The sequence below is a fragment of the Trichosurus vulpecula genome, chromosome 9, assembly GCF_011100635.1.
Source record: "Trichosurus vulpecula isolate mTriVul1 chromosome 9, mTriVul1.pri, whole genome shotgun sequence".
Taxonomy (NCBI): Eukaryota; Metazoa; Chordata; class Mammalia; order Diprotodontia; family Phalangeridae; genus Trichosurus; species Trichosurus vulpecula.
Window position 1 is genome coordinate 64200111 of NC_050581.1, and position 25091 is coordinate 64225201.

Genomic DNA, 25091 nt, shown 5'->3' on the forward strand with positions numbered 1-25091 from the left:
CTCCAGAATGGTTGGATCAGTTCACAACTCCACCAACAGTGCATTAGTGTCCCAATTTTCCCATGTCCTATCCAACATTTATCATTTTTCTTTTCTCTCATATTAGCCAATCTGAAGTGTGAGTTGCTTTAATTTGCATTTATCTAATCAATAGTGATTTAGAGCATTTCTTCATATAACTATAGATAACTTTGATTTCTTCACCCGAAAACTGTTGGGGGCCTCTCACCCCTGGTGGTCCTTGACTAGCAAGGACCTGTCTCACTACGCAATGATTGAGGTGGGAGTCAAGATAAGATGGAAAGAACTCTGATTTATTCAGGTTTGAAGCAAACTTTTATATCTTTGGTTATGTAAGCCCTAATGCCACCCTGGTTCCACCTACTCTCCTCCCCTTCTCTTCCCGTGCTCACCTGAAGTTCCCTGCGGTCAGGCAAGTCCAGACAAAGAACCAGAAGTGCCATGTGGTCAGGCAAGTCCAGACAAAGACCTGGAATTGCCACATAGGCAACAAAGGCGAGACCCTCCATCTTGACTCCATCCTGTTCCTCCCATATCGCACAGCCCTGAGTTTACCTCAGCAGGCCCTGGGTGCGGAGGTCCGAGGAGGGCAGGGGTCGGCTCTAACTCACCCCGTTACAACTCCCCCTTTTTTGTTTTTGTACCAAGAGTCAATGCGTACTGAATCAATGGCTGTATACAAGGCCCCAAGACACATCCTCAGCACTAAAGGAGTACAACATAGCAAAAAAGGGCAAGGGTCCCACAATGGCCACAGTCTCTAAAACATGAGTAAGTCAATTGGGGGTTAAAAAGGTCTTAATATGACTCAGAAAGTCGTCTATAACACTGTCATGTAAGTTCTCATGTGCTGCTTTTTCTTCCTCAGTGACCAATTGCAACAACTGGGTAATTTCTGCTGTGATGTTCTGATATTGAAATAAAGCTTAAACATAGCATTCATTATCCTAAGGACACAAGGTAGACAAAAACTTATTATGACCAAACAAAGAACATAAGGTACTGTATGGAAAATAGTCAAGAAAACATTACAAAATGGGTAAATGTTTTGAAAATATCAATAATTTTTGAAACTATCAATAAGCAATAATTGTTTTGCCAAACTATCAATAATCAATAATTGTTTTGCTACTTCAATATTCCACTCAATCAGCATTCCACTCAATTCCCCCCTTTTCTTTTTTGCAGACACCTCACCACTATAGGTACATCCGAATTTGTTCCTTTAACTATCCCCTTGTAAGTAAACATGGGAAGGATTGATCGACGCATTGACAAGTCAAAGGGGGCAGTCCCCTTTACGAATATAGATAGATAGACTCAAAAAAGAAATAAAAATGTAATTGTCTCTTTAAGATTCAAAAAGTTCTTTTCGTATGCAACTGTCTGGCGGGAACATTGTTAATGAAATCTTCTGGTTCTTGGTATCTGTTCCAGTCATCTCCAACACAGAAGCTTCTTCTTCTTCTCTTCTTGCGGGAACCAGCTTTCTGTCCCTTCTCCTACAAGAGTAATCTTAGCACAATTTTAAGTTACCATTTCTAATCTTTATAACCCTGATCATTTTACAAATTCAAAATTGGAAACTTGACCAATTGTTCTGTTTAAGAAATTCACATCAGAACCCAGTTTCTTATATTTTACATTCACTCATTATTAGTTTCCTCACCAGGAGGATGATATCTCACTTAAGGAATTAACAGGCTTCAGCACATACATAAACACATTAAATTATCGCAGTACATACAATGTCATAAACTTTTGTCATGCCATGTTTCTTTGATGGCACTTACAGGATAATACACAAGCCATTCTTCTTTTAACATTACTAATTATAAGAAAGCTTTAAACAAGCTTGATATTAACCAAATAGCAAAATAATATTTTCACAAGCCCTTGACCTAATTGTCTCCTTACCATCACCAAGAAAAAATCTAACATATACCTATACAAAAACACTGCTCCCAGTCCTATAGTAATCTAAGATGTTCCATAATTAATATTAATAGATTTTCACTGTACTTACAAAACCTTCTGATAATAGAAATTTGCCACCAAGAGAGTAGGGACACAGAGTAAGGGGACTATATTTTCCCCAGCTTCCTGTCAACTCCTGGCAGAGGCTGTGTCAAACTGCAAGCTGCATTGAGCCAGGCTTAGTCGGCCCGGTTTCAGCTAAGTCAAGAGGGTCCCACCTCAGCATATGCTGAACAGTTGCCCTCTCAACTCTGCCAAGAAATCATACCTGCAGCTCATGCCTGCCCTCCCACAGGGCTGCTGGCATCTTGGGTCAGCCTTCCTTGATACTCACACCTGGAGTTAGACTCAGAAAAACAGTCAGTTAACAGTCCCATTAAGTCTTTGAATGGCAAGTTCCAACTATCAGTGACTATTGCCCAAGGAACATCCTTAAAGCTAGCTCTAAATAGCTTGCATGCATTTCCTCCCTTGTTCATAAAATCTTCCCATTAAGATCATAAGTTACTGCTCCAACACATTTGCATCAGTTTCTCCTCTATTTTTCTATTCTTCTCTAATTATGCCTGATCTGAAAGAATTCAACCATACAACTTTATCTTTATGTTTTAGACGATGCAGTGAATTCAAATCCACATTTAACCTTTCCCATCAATACAAAAATGTTCTACAACTTCTCTCCTAAAGAGACTTACATTGAAATTCTTTTTCCTAAACTCAAGATGTCTCTGATTTAGTTCCAGTGATTAATTACACTATATGTATTAATACCTAATTGCTCTTATATCACTTTAAAACATCTAGGGACTCTATCTCACATAGATACAATGTAACTTTAAATCCTAGCCTTAGTCTATGGGATAATGATTCAACCTTACATTTGTAAACAATATTGTCTCATAAAACTTCTTTTCTCTTTTCCCCAAATTATTCCCATTAATACTTTAGAAGCCATATTATCTTTCATTTGGCTATACAAGAGTACCAATGTTACCAGTCATTTGATTAAAACAAGATCTCACATATTTGCATTTATCCAATTTTCTATTTTTCCCCATAAAACCAACTTCTTTCACAATGGTAACAGATTCTGGCAGATACCTTCCCTTTTGTCACTACTGGCTTAATTCTGATTACAGAGATCTGCCATAAAAAAGCATCATATCTCACCCTGAGAGTGGGTTCTTTTCCATCAGATGGCAAGCTTTACTAATGAAAACTACCAAACCAATTCCCATCTCAAATCTAATCTTATCTGCTGACTTTAAGAAGCCAGGTTTCGAGGCTTCTGACCCCTACTGTTCTTTCTTTCAGTAAAAACTCTTTCTTCTTATCTAAACTAAGAGGGGTGGAGTAAGGAATGCACAAACTGCCTGCTTACTCAAAAATGTAACCATCCTCCCCCAAGACTTCTATAGATAAGCATTGATTCCCCAAGTATAAGGTTCTCACCCAGAACTTGGAAAACTCACAGAAAACTGCAACCAATTAGCTTACAGGTGGAAATTCAGCAGGTCTTCTGAAAATCATACAAAAAGATTTTACAGAGCATTTTGCAAAAGTATTTTCCCTTCTTTAAAACAGTTCAAAATTTTATCCTGATGTTAAAAGGAACACTCACTGAACCTTTCTGAAGAGAATTATTTAGAAGGTTTTAGAATGAAAGACATCTATCTCCTTCTCTTTCCTTAAAGCAAATTAACCCTTAAACACTGGAATTCATTAACTAAATTGGTGGAGAATGTCCTCACTCTCAAATATTGCACAGATTTCCTAGATATTACAAAGTTCCTTAGTCAAAAAGTGTTGTAATGTGGAGGACACTTAGTTTCTATAATTACATACCCAATTAAATTAGCTTTATCACAATAACAAAGTCTACCAGGACTTTGAAAGCTTTGTCCATAGGAATCCCTCTACTCTGAAAACTTTTACACAAGATTGAATATCCAAATGTCCTTGGTTCAGTTAACAACCTCAATTTCTTAATTAAGTACAATTCTTAATCTAACAACATCCATATTATAAGAGGAATTATTTTTCTAACAGCGTAGGTAATGCGATGTTATCCAATTTGCATAATATAACAAATTTAGAAATATAAGTACACCACAAGCAATTATCATGTATTTAAAAACTTGAAACAGAATCTAATTAATTACCAATCTAGTGATCATAACTGAGTTGGATAAGCAAATCAAAATTGATTCATAACCACTAGTGGTAACATTTTAATTTCCAAGGCCCAACACTTAGCATTGTAAAGGATTATTACCTATAAAACCACATTTTAACAGTTCCCAATGTATCCTGAATTGACAGAGATTACAAGAGGACCCAAAAAAGGCCTTCATATAAATACTTGACTTATAGCAAAAACAATTTCAATTGAACTTTCAGACAAAACTTGGAAGTCATAATTTCTTAGGTTACAGCAATTGTCCAACTTCTTAACCTAATGCAACTTTAAGCCCTAAACATTATTATGTGTGTAAAATTTGAACTACTCATTTCTGTCTCAGTAAATACATTTCTCAACCAAATATGACAGTTTAAAATTATCAAATTTTCATCACATCCTTAAAAGTACCCAATTCACATATATCAAATTCAGATTAAAATCACATAATGGTCTTCTCAAATTACACAATCTGGAGAATTTTAGAAATACAATATAATTTTAAAAATACAGAAACAATAAATTTCAGATGACATCAATTGCATTTCCAGGTTATCACATATAGGAATTGTTGATCCTGTTACTTCTGGTATTTCTATATTAACACATTAATATATAAATGCATAACATATATTAATACATTAATATCTTAAATACACTTTATTTATTTAGCTGTATATTCTTCAGCACCCACTACCTCTGGCCTAAGTATTAGCAATATTTGCCTGGCCATGAATGAACTTATAAAAGGAAAGAAAAACTTTATTTCATATCATTATCTGCTTTTATAAACCATGCAGGTTTGAATTTGGCACCCTGCTTTCTCCAAGCTTCATCTTATGCATACTGGCAATTAACAAAATGCCTAAAAGGATTTTGAGGGGGAAGGGGTAAGGGCACTTCTCTTCCAAAAAAAAAAAACCTTTTGGACTCTTAAGAAAGGTAAGAGGGAGTGGTCCTTAAGAGCACATGGGTTTGCAACTCCCCCACTCATTCTTTCTACCAAGCTAAAATATTTTTGTTTCCCCTTCTTTCTGTCTACCTCAGCATGAGAGGGGGGTCCCTTCCACTTGCTGAGGAGGACTGACAAAGGTGAGTTAAAGAGGAACTCAAGATTATCCATAATAAAGATCTCAGCCATAGCTAAATTACTTTGGGCCCAGAAGTCCCTTTGAGAACAAAGGAGCTTGACTATGTTAATTTCCAGGCAGCAAGCTTCCTCAACGAACAGTAAGATTTCATATTTTTAATACAGTCATACCTTACATAGACAAAGCTTAATGATTATACAAATCAAAATCTTTCTCATAGTAAATACCCAGAGATTCAATAAAACCTTTCATCACTAACTACCGCCCTATTTCCCAATCAGATTACAAGTTTCTTTTATCTTCAGCTCCTAATTAACACACTCAGTCTTCTAAGGTGGAGTGGGGGGAGGGGGTGGCCAAGAGCACATGGACCCAGAGCCACGTGGACTCAGCTGCAGTTTCTACCCCCACACCTAAATTCCTTTATACAAGTTTCTCTCTACCAAATTTTACTTTAACTTTTAGCCTCTGCATTCCAATTTCAATCTTTTTTTTTCCTAATCTTGACCCAAACTACCTCAAACATTTCAAGTAAATAATAAATTACATACTCACCCAGCTTTTCCTTTCCTCAGTGGCTTTCTTTTCACCTTAAAACTTAAAAATTAAAATGACCAACAACTTAAAACTTTTTTGGAAGTGAGAACTTTGAACTTGCCAATCAAAGGTAAGTGGGACTCTGGAAAAAAATCCAGTGGTACCTTGTCCCCTCTCCTTGTACTGGGAGACTCAGAGTGTCTCTTTATTAGTACCTTTGTGCCAAGTGGTATGAGAAATTCTGACTTTATCTTAAGCATCAAATCAGGAGTAACACATTTCATTTAAATTTCAGGGAAAAGGTCCCCGCCTCCTTTCTTATCTCTCTTCACATTCCAAATTGGCCAGATTTGGAATGAAGGGAGAAAGAAAGAGCATTATTTCCAACAATTTTCCAAAAGTTTTTTCAACACCTCTAATCACATTGTAAAAATAAAAAACCATTAAACAAGAAGACATTTTTCTCTCAAGAGATGATGGACATTACAGGGTGTCAGATTACACACTGCACACAGAAACGCAGATACAGAGACAAAAAACACAGAGAGGATTTTTTGAATCCTATACACAAAGTGCTTGGCCCTCTGATGTAACAGAGGCCAGGTGCCATGCTTTATTGGGGTCATGGAGACCCTGATTTTAAGATGATCTGGAGCAGATCCCTGGTTGGTCTCTTCCAGTTGTTTAAGAGATATCTTTCTCTTACTAGCTTCTTCAGAACTTTCAGATAATGTATTTTATGTTCCCAAATGCATGGATTGGATTTATATTGAGGAGTTGGGGGAGGGGCTGAAGGAGACTTCATTGTTTCCTCCAGATCATATTCTAAGTTGCCTTTTTCTGGTATCTTGTCCTTGGAGACTGCCAAGTGTGCAAGTTCCTCCTCTTGCTCTGTTCTGGTAGCCACATCTGTCTGTAAAACTTTTGTTTTGAGGAACTTCAGTGTATATAGTGTTTGATGTAGTTGCTGTTGTGGTGTAGTGCCCCTAACTTTTCTGAAATGAATTGTGCATCGTTGCTTCTTGCTAAGCTTGTCAGAATGTCTCTAAGTCCTCAGAGTCTGTAAAGGATGCAGACTTCCCCATTGTAAGGCTTTCTTTTAATCTTACCTCCTCTGAAGTCTTATCCAGCTCTCTGACCTTGCTTTGGGTTGCATCCCAGAGTCTTGTTCCTCTGTCTCTCCTGCATGAGTTGAATACTGTTGTCCTCCATGAGCAGTTCGGCTGCGTGCTAGCTGACGCAGTCCTTCCCTCTGTGAGTCAGAGGGGTCTCACGGGGTGCAGGGTCCTCTCCACGAGCCCCACGTTGGGTGCCACTTGTTGGGGGCCTCTCACCCCTGGTAGTCCTTGACTAGCAAGGACCTGTCTCAGTACGCAATGATTGAGGCGGGAGTCAAGATAAGATAGAAAGAACTCCAATTTATTCAGGTTAGAAGCAAACTTTTATATCTTTGGTTATGTAAGCATTAGGGCCACCCTGGTTCCGCCTACTCTCCTCCCCTTCTCTTCCCGTGCTCACCCGAAGTTCCCTGCGGTTAGGCAAGTCCAGACAAAGAACCAGAAGTGCCATGTGGTCAGGCAAGTCCAGACAAAGAACCAGAAGTGCCATGTGGTCAGGCAAGTCCAGACAAAGACCTGGAATTGCCACATAGGCAACAAAGGCGAGACCCTCCATCTTGACTCCATCCTGTTCCTCCCATATCACGGAGCCCTGCATTTACCTCAGCAGGCCCTGGGCATTGAGGTCTGAGGAGGGCAGGGGTCAGCTCTAACTCGCCCCATTACAGAAAACTGTGTATTCACATCCTTTAACCCTTTATCAATTGGGAAATGACTTGTATTCTCATACATTTGAGTCAGTTCTCTATATATTTTGGAAATGAGGCCTTTATCAGAGATATTTGCTGCAAACTTGTATGACTAGAAAAACAGTGGTGCCCTCAACAGGAATACATAAATTCAGAAGAGGGGTAGGTTTGGGGACAAAAGATAATAAATAATCTTTGTGATTTTAAAAAATGTATTTGTATTTAGTTTTCAGCATTCGCTTCCATAAGATTTTGAGTTCTAAATTTTCTCTCCCCACCCCCCGCCACTTCCCCTTGCTGCCCTGAGATGGCGTGCAATCTGATGTAGGCTCTACATATACATTCATACTAAACATGTTTTCACATTAGTCATGTTGTAAAGAAGAGTTTCTCCAATAGAAGAAAACACAAGAAAGAAAACAACAACAACGAAGAGAGTAAATAGTCTGCTTCAATCTGCACGCAGACTCCATTATTCATTTTCTGGACGTGGATGCCATTTTCCACCATAAGTCTTTGGGAGTTGTCTTAGACCCTTGCATTGCTGAGAAGAGCCAAAGTCAGTCATCGCACAATGTTGCTGTTACTGTGTACAATGTTCTCCTGGTTCTGCTCACTTCACTTAGCATCAGTTCTTTCCAGGTTTTTCTGAAGTCTGTCTGCTCGTTATTTCTTATGGAACAATAGTATTTCATCACATTCATATACCACAACTTGTTCAGCCATTCCCCAATTGATGGGCATCCCCTCAAATTCCAATTCTTTGCCACCACAAAAACAGCTGCTATAAACATTTTTGTGTATGTGGGTCCTTTTCCCATTTTATGATCTCTTTGGGATACAGACCTAGAAGTGGTGTTACAGGGTCAAAGGGTATGCACAGTTTTATAGCCCTTTGGACATAGTTCCAAATCACTCTCCAGAATGGTTGGATCAGTTCACAACTCCACTTTTCCCACATCTCCAACATTTATCGTTTTCCTGTTTTGTCAGTTTAGCCAATCTGATAGGTGTGATGTGATACCTCAGAGTTGTTTTGATTTGCATCTCTCTAATCAATAGTGATTTGGAGCATTTTTTCATGTGACTACAGATGGCTTTAATTTCTTCATCTGAAAATTGCCTATTCATATCCTTTGACAATTTATCAATTGGGGAAAGACTTTGTATTCTTATAAATTTGACTCAGGTCTCTATATATTTTAGGAATGAGGTCTGTATCAGAGATGCTTGCTTGTAAAAGTTGTTTCCCAGCTTTCTGCTTCCGTTCTAATTTTATTTGCATTTGCTTTGTTTGTGCAAGAACTTTTCAATTTAATGTAATCAAAATGATCCATTTTGCATTTCATAATGTTCTCTATCTCTTGTTTTGTCATAAATTTGCGATTTTCCCCAAAATATAGGTATGACCATATCACTCCTCTATTCAATAAACTCTAATGATTCCTTCTTACTTCTAGGATTAAATATTAAGTTCAACTATCTAGAGTTATGGGCAGCAAGGTGGTACGGTGGATAAAATGCCAGGCCTGAAGTCAGGAAGACTCATCATCCCAAGTTCAAATCTGGGCTCAGGCACTTACTAGCTGTGTGACCTTGGGCAAGTTGCTTAATGCTATTTGCCTCAGTTTCTCATCTGTAAAATGAGCTGGAGAAGGAAATGGCAAACCACTCCAGTATCATGGCCAAATTGGGTCAAAAGAAACTGAAGAAACTGAACAAATAAGTTCCGCGGTTTAACTAGTCAATCCCTTAACAACCTGGCCCCAACTTCCCTTTCCAACCTTTATATACATACATACATACAGATGCACATTTATACACACACGTCATATCCCCTTCCTACTCTCTATGGTTGTCAAACTGGCCACACTGAGTTTGAGATGCCTATGGGACACCCAGTTTGAAACATCTAATAGGCAGTTGGAAATTCCTGACTTGAATTCAGGATAGAGACTAGGGCTGAATATATGGCCATTGGTCATCTGCACAGAAATGACAAGTCAATCCACGGGAGATGATGTGATTATAAGTAAGAGAATATAAAAATAGAATAGAAGTTGGCCCAGAAGAAGAGTTAGGGAGCAAGGTATGGAATGATGAACCAGCAAAAGAGACTGAAAAATACTAATAAGACATATACAAAGAGAACCAAGTGAGATCAGTGTCACAAAACCGAGAGAAGGGAAAATAAATGGTAGAAAAATGTGATCAAGTTTCAAATGTTGAAGAAAAGTTGAGAAAGATGGAGATAGAGAAAAGGTCATCATACTTGGCAATTAAGGCGTCATTGGTGACACTTCTGTCCTTTCGTTGAAGGTCTGTGTGAGTGGGCTAGGCCAGCAGATGTTCAGCTCTTAAAGCGATACTTACCCTCCTGCTTTCCACAAATTCTCCCAGACTTCCTCCAATTTCACCTCTTTCCTGCTGGACCTGAGAGACAATATGGTGATCACATTTTCTGGAAAGTGAACTTACGAAGAGTTCTATCTATGAGAAAAGACTGGTCTCCTCTAAAATATTAACATCTTCTCATCTACAAGAACCAATTCACGACTCATTCTCACTCCACCAATCCCTGCCCCAAAAAAAGGAACCAAAGGAAAAGAATTTTCAATTTGTCAACGGGTCCTAAATAAGCCTCCTCAATTTGGATACATTATAGACCTTCAGAAACAGAAAACAAATGATGGAATGTTTCTCTTTTTAAGAGAGATCTTTGTTCCAATCTCAAGATGGCTTTCATCTAGCCAGGCTTCCCTAAGCAAAATGAAACCAGCTCTACAATTTGGCCTGTGCAAGTTTTAGCAAAATAGCCAATCAAGCACAAGAAAGGCTTAAATCACTTCACTTAGCTTAGCTGAATGCTATCAACAACATCTCTAATAATTCTTTGAAGGACATTTCTCAAAAGACCCAAGGGAATGTTGCAGATGTTTCCTCGTAAATCCTTACCATGTGGGTACTAAAAAAAAATGAGTAGTTCTATTTTAAAAATGGAGACACCTCAGTTCAGTCTTGACTGCTGTTCAGCAATTCTTAGCCCATCTCATCCTCTTCTTTTAATTAACCCTCTCCACCCCCACCCACCCTTATACATATGTGTGTTTGTGTGTTTATACATATATGCATAATATTTATATTTATATGAATATGTGTATATATATATTATATGCATAGGTATATACATATATAAAACTTTATTTCAATATAGTCGAGACAGCTAGGTAATACAGTAGATAGAATGCTGGACCTGGAGTCAAGGAGACCTGAGTTCAAATTCAGCTTCTAGGTGGGTCGCCCTGGGCAAGTCTCTTAATTTCCATCTGCCTCACTTTTCTCAACTGTAAAATGGGGATAATACTAGTACCTACCTTAAAAGGTTATTGTGAAGCTCAAATGAGATGTTTGTAAAGTGCTTAGCACACTCCCTGGCACATCAAAGGTGCTGAATAAATGCATGGTCCCTTCTTCTCTGCCCATAATTGGTTTCCTTTGTAATCCTGTGTATTTTATTTTATAATTTAAAGATATTGTTCTGAGAACGGTTTCACAGCTTCATCAGATTGCCAAAGAGGTCCATGACACAAAAAATGTTAAGAACCCCTCTACTTAGAGCCATGAATAGACATTCTTTTTCTTTTCACAGTTCAAGGTTCATTTGGGGATGTTTTAGAGGTTAGTAGACTAGGAAGAAGTCAGATAGTAAAGGGTTACGCATTGAACAAAGAGGTGAAGGGAGTGGCCAGAACTTGATACTTTTGAGAAATTTGGAGGAGAGGACAAGAGCTTGTGACCTGAGCGAAGGGTGCATTTTGTCAATTTGGTTTTTGGTTTTGGGGGTTGTTGGAAGCCTTTTTGTTTGTTTATTTGTTCTGCTTTTGTTTTTGTTTTTAGAAAAGGAAAGATATGATCATGTTTTCAGACCAAGAGGAAAAAGACAGAGAGATTAAAAATAGAAAAGAGAGGGAGATGATGCTAGCAGTGGCAGAGAGGACAATGGGACACAGAGGACAATGAGGAAGGAATAAGTAGTAAAGAAGCTAGGTTCTTGAGGAAGGGAGGGAGGGAAATGGACATGATGGTGCAGAGGACAGTCCAACCATGGGCACAGTTGTACTGGGAGGAGTGATGATCTGTCTCCTAGAATCTCCCTCTGCCAGATTAGAGGGGCCAGAATTTGCCACCACCACCACCCCCCTGAAAGAGGCCTGTGAGGATGGGGCCAGAAGAGGGCTATTCAGATAGGCCAATGGAGGATGTCAAAGCACAGGGACAATTGTCGATAGACATCCATGGGAAGGAAGTACACTCCCCCAAAAGATGAAAAAGTACAGTAGCCCCATCTCTATCTTGTCTATTCTACTGAAAAGATGAAGGTAACTCAATGCAAGGTCTCTTAATTTCCTTCCATTCCACTACGGAACTTCTATCTATACTCACTCATCATCTCCTCCTTCCTTCCTGTCTCAGATAGAGAAGAGGTCCTATTCTCATGCCTTTCTATCTCCTCCTGGACCAGTTTCATCAAATGTCCTTTTGTTCTGTTCTGTCTTCAGTCTCTCCCTCTCCTTTCTCAGGGATGACTGAATAGTGATTCTGAGGTAGATATTTGATGGAGATAGTTCTGGAGTTGGGTGCTACCTACCAATAAAAGGTACTTCCTGCAACCGTGCCAATTCTGGCTGGAGAGAACCGTGAATAGGAGGATATGTCATGCCCACCTAGCTAGCCAGAAATGTGGTCTTTGAGGTGCTTCCGAAATAGTAAGATCTGACATGAATGTGAAATTTTTTTTCAGCAATCCCATAAGTCTGCTGGGAGTCTTTCCTACCTTCCAAGGGAATATAAAAGAAGTGATGGATTGACTAATGTGAAAATATGTTTAATATGGATGTTTACGTATATCAGATCCTTCTTGGGGAGGGGGGAGGGAGAGAAAATTTATAACTCATAATCTTATGGAAGTGAATCTTGAAAACTAAAAATAAATAAATCAATTAAAAAAAAGAATTGATGGGTTACTATCCCATGTTTTAAGTATTTATCAATATGATCTTACTAATCTTTTGTGCTTTAAGCATTTCCTTTGGTGTAGAGGAAATAAGTAGTTGTCACATGCCTAAGTCTACTACTTTGTACAATAAGTAACTTTTCTAGAGGGGACCCTGTTAATGGCTATGGGGGAGACTCTAGACGTGAGCCAAACTTAAGCTTTAAGATATTTTCCCTAACACTCCAGGGTGGGTACCTTATGAGCCAGAGAGTGTGAAAGGAAAAAGGCTTGTTGATTAGAGAAATGCAAATTAAAACAAACTTGAGATATCATTTTATGCCTACCAGATAGGCTAAAATGAAGGGGAAAGTGACAAATGTTAGAGGGGATGTGGAAAAATTGGGACACTAATTCATTATTGATGGAATTGTGAATTGATCCAGCCATTTTGGAGAGAAATCTGGAATTATGCCCAAAGAGTTAATAAACTGTTGAATTCTTCTTTTGGGGCTCAGGTTCCCCTAACATTGAATTCAGGTTTGTGTCAACCCAGAACAAGAGTTGCTTGGGAAGAGGGAAAAGGAGCTTAGGAAAGACCTTCTGGAGGAGCTAGCACACGGTCTATGTTTTTAAAAGAAGCTAAGGATTCTTTGAGGTGAAGGTGAGGAGGAAGTGTATATCCTTCTATATCCCTCCCTTGCTTTCCATTTCTACCGCCACTATCCTATTTCAGGTTCTCCCTTCCTGCACACCCCACCAGTTTAATCTTCCTTCTCAATGTTCCCCACACATGACATTCCATCTATCTCCCTATATTTGACAGGTTATCTCCACCCCACCCAACCCCCATGTGTAAGTTGACTTCCTTCTTACCTTTTCCTTTTGGAATCCTTAGTTTTTCTTATACTTAGTTAAATGACACCTCTTACATGAGACCTTTCCTAATGCATCTCCTATATCTGCTAGTGCCCTCCTCCCCCCTATTACTTCATTTATTTTGCATATATTTATAGGCTTTCACTGAGTTCAAATCTGACATCAGACACTTACTAGCTGGGTGACCATAGCAAGTCACTTAATCCTGTTTGCCTCAGTTTCCTCATCTGCAAAATGAGCTGGAGAAGACAATGGCAAACCACTCCAGTGTCTTTGTCAAGAAAACTCCAAACGAGGTCATGAAGAGTCAGGTATGACAGAACAGCAACAAGATAAGCTTACACATTGCCTCTTCCTATAGAATATATGGCCCCTTAGGGCTGGGACTGATTCATTTGTCTTTGAATTCCTAGCACCTAGTATGGTTCCTGGTACATAGTAGGCACATCATTAAAAATAATGGATTGGTTGATTCATAAAATAAAGGCTCTACCATAATAATCCCTTCCCCCAAAGCCTTCCACAACTCTCATGTCCTGCCAAATCAGGTACATTTAAAGTTGGCATGCAAGGACCTTTAATGCCTAGCCCCAACCTACATTTCCAAGCTTATCTCACTATCACTCTGTCCCCTGATACCCTGCTCTGCAGCCAAACTGGACTAGTACACCCTGTACTTTCCCATCCTATCCATTGAGGTCCCACCCTATTGCTACTCCTTCCTGAGATTCTTCCTCATTCCTCCCACTCGGAAGTCATTTCTCTCTCCCCTGAACCCCTGGTACTTTGTTTATGCTTTTCTTGTTGTATTTATCATATATTTGTTCAGAGACTGAAGGGCAGGGATCGTTGTATGTATGTCTTTGCATCTCCAGGGTCTTGCACATAGAAAAATGTTTAATAACATTTGTTGAATAATTCTGCCTTATGCAGACCTTTCCTGGTTCCCACCCTGCACTCCCAGATGCTAACTCCTCCCTTTTAAAACTACCTTCCAACTTACGTGAACTGATGCGAAGTGAAATGAGTAGAACCAGGAGAGAAGTGTACACAGTAACATCAGTGCTATACCATGATCAATTGTAAACGACTTGGATATTCTCAGCAGAGCAATGGTCGAGGATAATTCCAAACTTACGATGAAGAATACTGTCCCCCTCCAGGAGACTGCTGATGGACTTTGAATGCAAATTGAAGCACATTTTTAAAAATATTTTTCTTTATTATTATTGATTTTTTTGTCTGCATTTTCTTTTGCAACATAGATAATATGGAAATGTTTTGCATGACTACAGATGCATAATCTATATCAAGTTGCTTGCCTTCTCGAGGAAGGGGAAGACAAGGGAAGAAGAGAGAGAATATGGAACTCGGAGGTTTAAAAAACTATTTAAAAATTTTGTTCACCTATAATTGAGAAAATAAATACAAAATGTAAAAAAAAAAGCTTCTTTTTAGGGCTCAGCTTCCCCCAACATTGAATTCAGGTCTGTGTCAACCAAGAATAGGAGCCCTTTGGGAAGAGTGTAGAGGAGCTTAGGAAAGACCTTCTGGAAGAGCTAGCACATGGTCTGTGTTTTTGAAAGAAGCTAAGGATTCTTTGAGGTGAAGGTAAGGAGGAAGAGTATATCCTTCTATATCCCTATATCCCTATAAAGCTATTCTTTAATATGTCTTATATATCTTAGTTATGTTTCCCCCATTTAAGCTTCTTAGAATGTTTTCCTCCAATTAGAATATAAGCTTCTTGAAGGCAGAAACCATGCCTTTTTTGTATTCCCAATGCTTAGTACAGTTCCTGGCTCCCAGCAAGTGCTTAGTAAATGCTTCTCCTGGTAAATTTTGAGCTTCTCAAAAACAGAGATGACAACTCACCTTTGTGTCCCTCTTTCACATTACTCAGCAATATTTTATATGTAAGAGCTCCTAAGAAAACATTTGTTGAATTAATGACTGAATGTTTGTTTATGTGTAACTGAGAAAAAATAAAAATAAACAACATACATGCTAAAAATAAAAAAAAAATTGAAAACAAAGCAAAGCTGATTGATCTCCAGCTTTCTTGATAACACTGGGGTTTGGGGGGGAAGAAGAGTTTTTAGGAGACAGAGAGAGAGAGAGAGGTGGGGGAGAAAAGAACACAGATGCTCTAAGTCAGGGTTGGGGCATTTAGGGCCGCACTTGAGGACCTAGAGGCCACATGTGGCCTTAAGGCCACAAGTTCCCCACCCCTGCAGTAATATGCTAAGTAGCACATTGGATAGAGCACTGAGACTTCAAGCAGGAAAACCTGAGCTCAAATCTAACTTTAGACACTTATTAGCTGGATAATATGGATAAGTAACTTAACCTGTCTGTCTCAGTTTTTTCACCTCTAAAATGGGGATAATTATAGCACTTACCTCACACAATTTTGTAAAACTCTTAGAGAAGTGCCTGACACACAATAGACCCTTAACGAACATTTGTTTCCTCCCTTTTCCCAGTTCTACATGTCAGAAAGTATTTCATAGATATTGCAGTTTATAGATCCAGAGCTGGAAGAAATCATTTAGTTCAACCCCTACAGATGAGAAAGCTGAGCCTTAGAGAGAGTCTTGCCCAGGTCTTTTTAAAGACCTGCCAGAAGGTCTTAAGTAGCAAAAGCAGAGAATCCAACACTGTTTCTAATGCCCAGGATTTTTTAAATGTAATTGTGGAGATAATACATTTAATATGGAGATAATACATGTAAAGCACTTTGTAAACCTAAAAAACACTATATAAAGCCAGCAATTATTATCTTAGTAAGGATAGGGGGGACTGTCCACTGTACCACCTTGCCTCTATTATCTTAATGCCCAATAACAATTTAATAAGTTCATCTCCAGCAAGCGTATAAGATGATTCTTTCCAGTCTTACCCAAATCTATAAATGGATATTGTGACCTGATCCACCCATTTAGTGAACATTCTTCCTGGTTGGGATTCAGCCATCCAGCAACTAACGCATTCACCAAATTCTTCCTTTACTGGGGACACTCCTTCTCTATCCGATTCAAGAGGAAAAAAGTGAGTCAGCTGTTCTTTATCTCCATCTACCAACTACATTTTGCCTCTCCCAATCTTGTATAATCTCTAAAACAAATTTGAGTTCCCTCAAGAATTTTTCTTTTGTTCACTTCTCTCTAAATTATTAGATTCATTCTTCCTAAACGGAGGAATTGCCATATAGATTTTTTAAAACAGCCTTGAAAATTTGATTGAAAAGAGTAGACCATTGTAGTGCTAGATTTTATATGCAGCTTTATCAAATCCAACCCCCTCATTTTACTGATGAGGAAACTGAGGACCACAGAGGTGATTTCAAGAGGCAGCTAGGTGGTACAGTGCACAGAGTTCTGATCTTGGAGCCAAGAACACCTGAATTCAAATCCTGCCTCAGATACTCATTTGTTGTGGGATCCCAGGCAAGTCACTTAACCCAGTCAAGCCTCCTCTTCCTCATCTATAAAAGTTTGGTCACTTGTGTCCAATGCCTTATGAAAATGAAAAACCAATTTGGATATTTCTTGACAAAGATACTGGAGTGATTTGTCATTTCCTTGTGCAGCTCGTTTTATAGATGACAAACTGAAGCAAAAATGGTTAAGCTAGTGAGTGTCTGAGGCTGAATTTGAACTCAAGAAGATGAGACTTTCTGACTTCAGGCACTCTATCCACTGAGCCATAAAGATGCCCCATCTATAAAACAGGGATGAAAATAACAAGCAATCTGAGTGCTATCCACCTCCAGAGAGAGAACTGATGAACTCTGAGTGCAGGCTGAAACATACTTTTTCCACTTTGCTTTTCTTGCTTTTTTGTGTGTTTTCTTTGGCAACAGACTAATATCGAAATATGTTTTGCATGACTTCACGTGTATAATTAATATCATATTGCTTACCTTCTCAAGAGTGGGGAAGGGGAGGGAAGGAGATAATTTGTTATTCAAATTTTTTTAAATGAATGTTAAAAATCTTTTAAAAATGTAATTGGGAAATGTTTAATGAAATAAATAAAAATTTTAAAAAGAAAGAAAATAATAGAATTTCAGAGTTGTTGGGAGGATCCAATCAAATAATATATGGAGTTCTTTGCACATTTTAAAGCACTATATGAATGTTTGCTATATGCTATTATTATCTGTCCCAAAATCGCTTAGTCAGGATGAGAAACCAGATCTCCAGACTTTCAGATCTTTGTAATAGTAATTATAATTATGATGATCATTATCATAACAATAACAGTAATGGCATTTATATAGTGCCTAATGTACGCTGGCCACTATGCTAAATGCCATACAAATATGATCTCATTTGAGCCTCACAACAATCTGACCTCCCTGACCAAGCCTCCCTTCTCTTCAGTATATTAAGTTTATACGTAGCCAATATAAAGTGGTAACAGGAGAGGACTGCAAAAGGAAACCAGGAAGTCACATACAAACCATCCCAAAGACCAAAGGAGCAGAATTTACAAACTGTCTCATGTATTATCCAAAACTCACATCCTGATTGTATTGCCTGACTCAGCAGAAGCCCAGGACTGCTGGCAGGGCCTTTAGATACTAGGTTATGGACATTTCATTCCAGATATGCGCAGTAAACCAGCAGAACACTGAAAGGTGCTGATGATTTCGAGATGACTGTGGACGTGTTAAAGTTTTATCAATAACTTTGGGATGATGTGGATATGTTAATGAACCAACCCCAGGGAGCCACAGATAGTCTATTCTCCCCAAAAAAAACAGTACAAATGAGACCTCAAACTGCTGCCCCCTCCCCAACATTCTCCATTAGGTCCACGCTGCCTAGTGCTCCCATTTGGTTATATGAGTGACTCTCTGTGCCTCTCCCCTTTCCCATGCTCTTTCTCATGCTTCCTGCCTTCCTTTATCATCCCATCACCTGTCCTCAGGCCATCTGCCTATGTACCCCCTTCAGGACTTGTCTCTGCTGTATTGTTTATCCGCATAACCTCTGTGGCCAATTAAAGTATGATTGCTGCCCCATTTCCTGCTGCCAGTCATGGTCTTTTCGGCCCAAAGAACTGGGCCTGCCTGCTCCCTTTTCATAATTTCAGTAATTATTTATCAATACATTCTATTATTATCCCCATTTTATAATTGAAGAAACTGAGGCAGACAGAAGTTAAGTAACTTACCCAAAGTCACCCAATCAGTAAGTGTCCCAGGTCGAATTTGGACACAGGTCTCCCTGACTCCAGGCCCAGCAATCTATCAACTGTACCACCTATCTACTGGACTGGCTAATATTTGTATTTTGCAACCGGAATAATAAGCTTTAATTTTCCTTTAAGTAACTTTTGATTTGTATGCTTCTTTTTAAAAATGTATTTGTATGCATACCTTTCATTTTCATATCTCTTAATTTTCTACAACTTGTTGCCACCAGGCTCTACCTGGATTATTCTGATAAATATTTGAGTAGGGCAGGCCTGCACAACCTGTGGCCCATGAGCCACCAAAGGATTTTCTCTACATACAAAGAATGGTTTCCTCTACATTTTTCAAGGTCCGCCCCAAATCCTGTGGCAGGCCACAGGTTGTGCAGGCCCGTAGTGGGGATTGTTTCATTCATCATAGTATTTTCTATTGCTGTTGATTGTCCTTCGTCCTCGAAGAAGAGCATGACATCAGGGAGGTAATGCCACGGCATGCAAGTGAACTAGATTTAAGTGAGGGATGGCTGTGCAAAGTCACCTCACTTTCTCCTCCAGGGCCACTGGGTCCAGTGGCAAGATGTAGATCAGGATGACTGGAGATGACACTGGATGCAGTGGGAGACCTTGGCCTTTTTAAGCTAAGTAGTAGGCATGTAATAAATGCTTATTGATTGAACATATATATAAATATATATTATGTGTGTGTGTGTGTGTGTGTGTGTGTGTGTGTGTGTGTGTGTATTCTCAAAGACTTTGTACAGCTTTTTGGTGGAGCGTAAAGATCTAGAGTCCTGAAGGCCTGGGTTTGAATCCAGTCTGGGATTATTATTACCTGGGTAATTCAACCCTAGGTAAATCTCTTAATCTTTTCAAGCCTCAGTTTCTTCATCTGTAAAGTGATATAATAATACCACCTACTTCCTAGGCTGGTTTTCAAATGATTTAATATATATAAAGTATTTTGTGCAAATCTTAAAGCATTCTTTGAATTTTTAGCTATTTTTTGTTGGAAGCATCCAATGAGATAATGTATATAAAGTTCTTTGAGAGTAACTGGGATAACTACTATTATTATCTAGAGTGAAAATCTCAATTAAAAACCCTATAGCTTTTGCCTTATCAGAGGGTCATCACCCCACATCTATCTTCATGAAGCCTGAAAGAATAATGAATCATTGGCTCCCTTCTCTTCCCTTGAGTCTCAGGAGCCCAGGGCTGCTTCCTATTAGAGACACAAGGGTTAAGAAAATACTATATTAATACTACTTAATGATGCTGTCAGGATTCAGTCTTTCTAAGGTCTGCCTCCTGACATCCAGGTGAAAAGAAAAAGAACATGGGAAGGTGGAGAACATCATTTTTTCAAAGATTTAAAGTTGTACATGATTCCTTTTTAACATGAAACAGATGTGTCTTTGTTGATTAAAATTAAAGGTTCCTGAAAACTCTGAGCTCTGATTGGAACCCACAGGCAATGTCAAATTGGAAACAGAACAGAGGGCGCATATAGACCCAAACAAAGACAAATGAGAGGGCTGTTGGGAAAAATTGACCAATGTCACCTGTAACCAGGTGAGACAGAGACAGTATTTATAATCCATTAGACGTCCTTGACCTAACTTGCTTAAGTCAAAGGTAGAAGGTGGCAAGCCCTTAGGAGTGTGTTCTAAATATATCATTCATGTAAGGCTCATGTAGTGAAGACAATGGAAGTGTGGCCAAAATTCCAAACAAGATTAAAACTCTCCTGGAGATTGGGATGTGTTTCCATCACCCACAAAGCTGGAGTACATATAATCACACAGTAAGTTCTAAAACAAGAACTTGCCTAATCCATTAAGGACAGCCTTTGTTTGAGTGTCCCCAAAATCATTTCTGGAAAGTTGTTGGTAGGTTGGTTGGCTGGTTGTATATTTGTTTATTTTGAGAGAAGGGAAGGTAAATGGACCGGTAGGTTTCCAAGGGTCAGCCATCAGGTTCATTTGTGCCTGGGAAGAAGGGAACGGTCTGCCCTACTCCAAGGCAGCATGGAGGAATTTGTTAGCATCTCCTCCTTCATCAACAATGTCCTACTAAGAGAGGGAAAGTTGCAGAGTTTGTTCCCACTTGACATCTGCTCAGCAAGCGCAGAAGAATTCCTTTGATTGAGCAGGCTGCTTTATGCTTGGGTCTGCTTTAAAGGGAGAATTATTACTATCTTGTGGAGAGAAGGATTTTACCTATCCAAGCAAGCAGATAGATTTTTGTCTGTTTACATAGGGCAGAGTTCATGTTGGCTATGCAGGGGAGTCAGCACTTCTGGGAGCTTTTGTGCATTCGAGGGTTGGAGAAGGGAGGAGATGCTGGCTTTCTGGATCACAGGAAGAAAAGACTAGCTGAAAACAATATTAAAAAGGTTAAAGGTATATCTTTCTTATGGAGCTAATCCATTTGAATGCAATTCAATTTCACAAGCATTTATTAAGTTCATATTATGCATATGTAATTAGCTCCACAGCATGAGTTAGGTCCACCCCTTCTCCTTCCCTACTGGGACAGGAATTGGGCTAGCTGATTGGCCCATGTTTCCCTAATCCAGCTTCCCAGTCATCTAAGGTCATAAAAAGTCCAGTGGGGGCTCCTCTGCCTTTGTGGATGTCTGAAGACGTTGTGAGTCATCGTGTCCTTCAACATATCCTGATCTGATGACTAAACACCTTTCCATTTGGAAATGGAAGCTTCATCCTAGAGAACAGAAGCTAAGCTAAGCTTGTCCATATCCTTGCTTTGTTAAAGCAAATTAAACCTTCTTTGGTTAATGTTGAATGACTTGAAAGTACCTTATTTCACCCCAACAATGAACTCCAAAAGCATTTATTAAGTATGTACTGGGCACTGGGAACATAAAAATTTTTTTTAATGCTCCAGTGCCACCTGTTACAGGAAGGCTACCTTCATCACCCCAGTTGATAGTGCCCTTCTCCCACATTATTTTCCATATATTTAGTATTTAATTTTCTACCTATAACAGGGTATTCCTAAAGTCTGGACATATAGGCAAAAACGCATATTTTCTGTTTTTTTTTTTTTGAGAGGAGGAAGGCAGGGCAATTGGGGTTAAGTGACTTGCCCAAGGTCACACAGCTAGTAAATGTGTCAAGTGCCTAAGGCCGGATTTGAACTGAGGTCCTCCTGACACCAGGGCTGGTGCTATACTCACTGCACCACCTAACTGTCCCCAAAATGAATATTTTCAAGAAACAAAATGAAATTTTCAACATTTTATTTAATTGGAATATTGACAAATAGCATCTTCAATATGATTTCCATCATTTGTGATGCAAAGATTGATGCACTTCACAAGATTCACATGAAATCGATGCAGTAACTCCACATTTCCTATCTGGAGGGACACCCTATATGTTACTTTCCCCCAATAAAACATAAGCTCCACAAGGACTTGAAGGAGGCTACAAAATCTATGCTGTAAAAGTATGAAGGGAGTGCATTTTAAGCATGCCTATGAAGGGCAGCTGGGTGGCACAGTAGAGTTCAGTGCCTGGAGTCAGGAAGACCTGAGTTCAAATCTGGCCTCAGACACTTACTAGCTGTGTGACCCTAAGCAAGTCATTAACCCTATTTGCCTCAGTTTCCTCATCTGTAAAATGAGCTGGAGAAAGAAATGGCAAACCACTCTGGTATCTCTGCCAAGAAAACTCCAAATGGGGTCAACAGAGAGACGATGCAATAGAAAGGACTCAACAACACACAAAATACACAAAGATGGAAGACAGAATGTAGTTAGACTGCCCCCTCTATCCTTCTCACTCTCATTAATCTTCAGTCTCTCCCATCTACCAAGTGTTCCCCTGCTGCCTATCAACAAATCCCTATTTTTCCCATGCTTAGGAAAACCTTCACTTGATCATTCCATCCCCACAAGCTATAGTCCTATATCTCTCCTTCCTTTTGTGTCTAAACTCTACAACTGATGCCTCCAATTTCTTTCTCTTCACTTTCTTTTTAACTCTCTGGAGTTTGGCTTCTGGCCTCACCTTTCCACCAAAACTGTCCTCTAGAAAGGTACCAATCATTACTTAACAGCAAGATCTGGTGATCTGTCCTCAATCCTCATCCTTCTCAACCTCTTCTGGTCCATCTCCCTTCCTCAAGTCTGGCCCCACTCTATTCCATCCTCCACTCAGCTGTCAAAGTCATCTTCTTACAGGGGAGGTCTGACCGTGTTACCTCCCCCAACACACACGGACACAGACACACTCAATAAACTCCAGTTGATTGCCTATATCTTGACATCAACTTAAGAAGGGTCAGAATATCAAAGACTCAGTAAAAGGAAACATGGAGCTCATGATAACTCAATAAAACAAGTCAATTTTTTTTTCTTTTTTTTCCTAATTTAAATTTATTTATTTAACATATTTAGTTTTCAGCATTGATTTTCACAATAGTTTGAATTACAAATTTTCTCCCCATTTCTACCCTCCCCCCCACTCCAAGATGGCATATATTCTGGTTGCTCTGTTCCCCAGTCAGTCCTCCCCTCTATCACCCCTCCCCACTCTCATCCCCTTTTCCCTTCCTTTCTTGTAGGGCAAGATAAATTTCTATGCCCCATTGCCTGTGTATCTTATTTTCTAGTTGCATGCAAAAACTTTTTTTTTTTGCTTTTGAACATCTGTTTTTAAAACTTTGAGTTCCAAATTCTCTCCCCTCTTCCCTTCCCACCCACCCTCCCTAAGAAGTCAAGCAATTCAGCCTAGGCCACATGTGTGTCATTATGTATAACCCTTCCACAATACTCATGCTGTGAAAGACTAACTATATTTTGCTCCTTCCCAACCCATCCCGCTTTATTGAATTTTCTCCCTTGACCCTGTCGCCTTTCCAAAATGTTTGTTTTTGATTACCTCCACCCCCATCTGCCCTCCCCTCCATCATCCCCCCCCCCTTTTTTTTATCTTCCTCCCTCTTCTTTCCTGTGGGGTAAGATACCCAATTGAATATGCATGGTATTCCCTCCTCAGGCCAAATCTGATGAGAGCAAGGTTCACTCATTCCCCCTTCACCTGCCCTCTCCCCTCCTCCCACAGAACTGCTTCCTCTTGCCACCTCTATGTGAGATAATCCACCCCATTCTATCTCTCCCTATCTCCCTCTCTCAGTATGTTGCTCTCTCATCCCTTAATTTCATTTTATTTCTTTTAGATATCTTCCCTTCATCTTCAACTCACCCTGTGTCTGCTCTCTCTCTTTTATATATATTTATACACACACACACACATATATATACACACACATATATATATATACACACATATATATATATACACACATATATACACATATATATACATACATATATACATATATATACACATAGATATATACATACATACACATTCACCTATATATACACACACATAGATATATACATACATACACATTCACCTATATATATATAAACATATATATATGTGTGTGTGTATATATATATATGCATATTCCCTTCAGCTACCCTAATACTGACGTCTCATGTATCATACACATCATCTTCCCATGTAGGAATGTAAACAAAACAGTTAAACCTTAGTAAGTCCCTTGCAATTTCTGTTTCTTGATTACCTTTTCATGCTTCTCTTGATTCTTGTGTTTGAAAGTCAAATTTTCTATCCAGTTCTGGTCTTTTCAATGAGAAAGCTTGAAAGTCCTCTATTTTATTAAAAATCCATATTTTGGCTTGGAGCATGATACTCAATTTTGCTGGGTAGGTGATTCTAGGTTTTAATCCTAGCTCCATTGACCTCCGGAATACCATATTCCAAGCCCTTCGATCTCTTAATGTAGCATCTGCCAGATCTGGGGTTATTCTGATTATGTTTCCACAATACTCAAATTGTTTCTTTCTGGCTGCTTGCAATATTTTCTCCTTGATCTGGGAGCTCTGGAATTTGGCAACAATATTCCTTGGAGATTTCTTTTTGGGATCTATTTGAGGAGGCGATCTGTGGATTCTTTCAATTTCTATTTTGCCCTGTGGCTCTAGAATATCAGGGCAGTTCTCCTTGATAATTTCTTGAAAGATGATATCTAGGCTCTTTTTTTGATCATGGCTTTCAGGTAGTCCAATAATTTTTAAATTATCTGTCCTGGATCTATTTTCCAGGTCAGTGGTTTTTCCAAGGAGATATTTCACATTATCTTCCATTTTTTCTTTCCTTTGGTTCTGTTTCATAATATCTTGATTTCTCATAAAGTCACTAGCTTCCACTTGCTCCAATCTAATTTTTAAAGTCGTATTTTCTTCAGTGGTCTTTTGGACCTCCTTTTCCATTTGGCTAATTCTACCTTTCAAGGCATTCTTCCCCTCATTGGCTTTTTGGAGCTCTTTTGCCATTTGAGTTA

General features: G+C 39.0%; 1 protein-coding gene across 1 annotated transcript in view; it reads left to right on the forward strand.

Annotated features, from left to right (window-relative positions):
- The window catches only part of LOC118832135 (solute carrier family 28 member 3-like), a 139029-nt gene that overhangs the window by 2066 nt on the left and 111872 nt on the right, over positions 1-25091 (forward strand). Inside the window, exon 2 of the mRNA XM_036739565.1 lies at positions 1210-1260. Coding sequence (XP_036595460.1) covers positions 1210-1260 — 51 coding nt within the window. The remainder of the gene's footprint in view (positions 1-1209; positions 1261-25091) is intronic.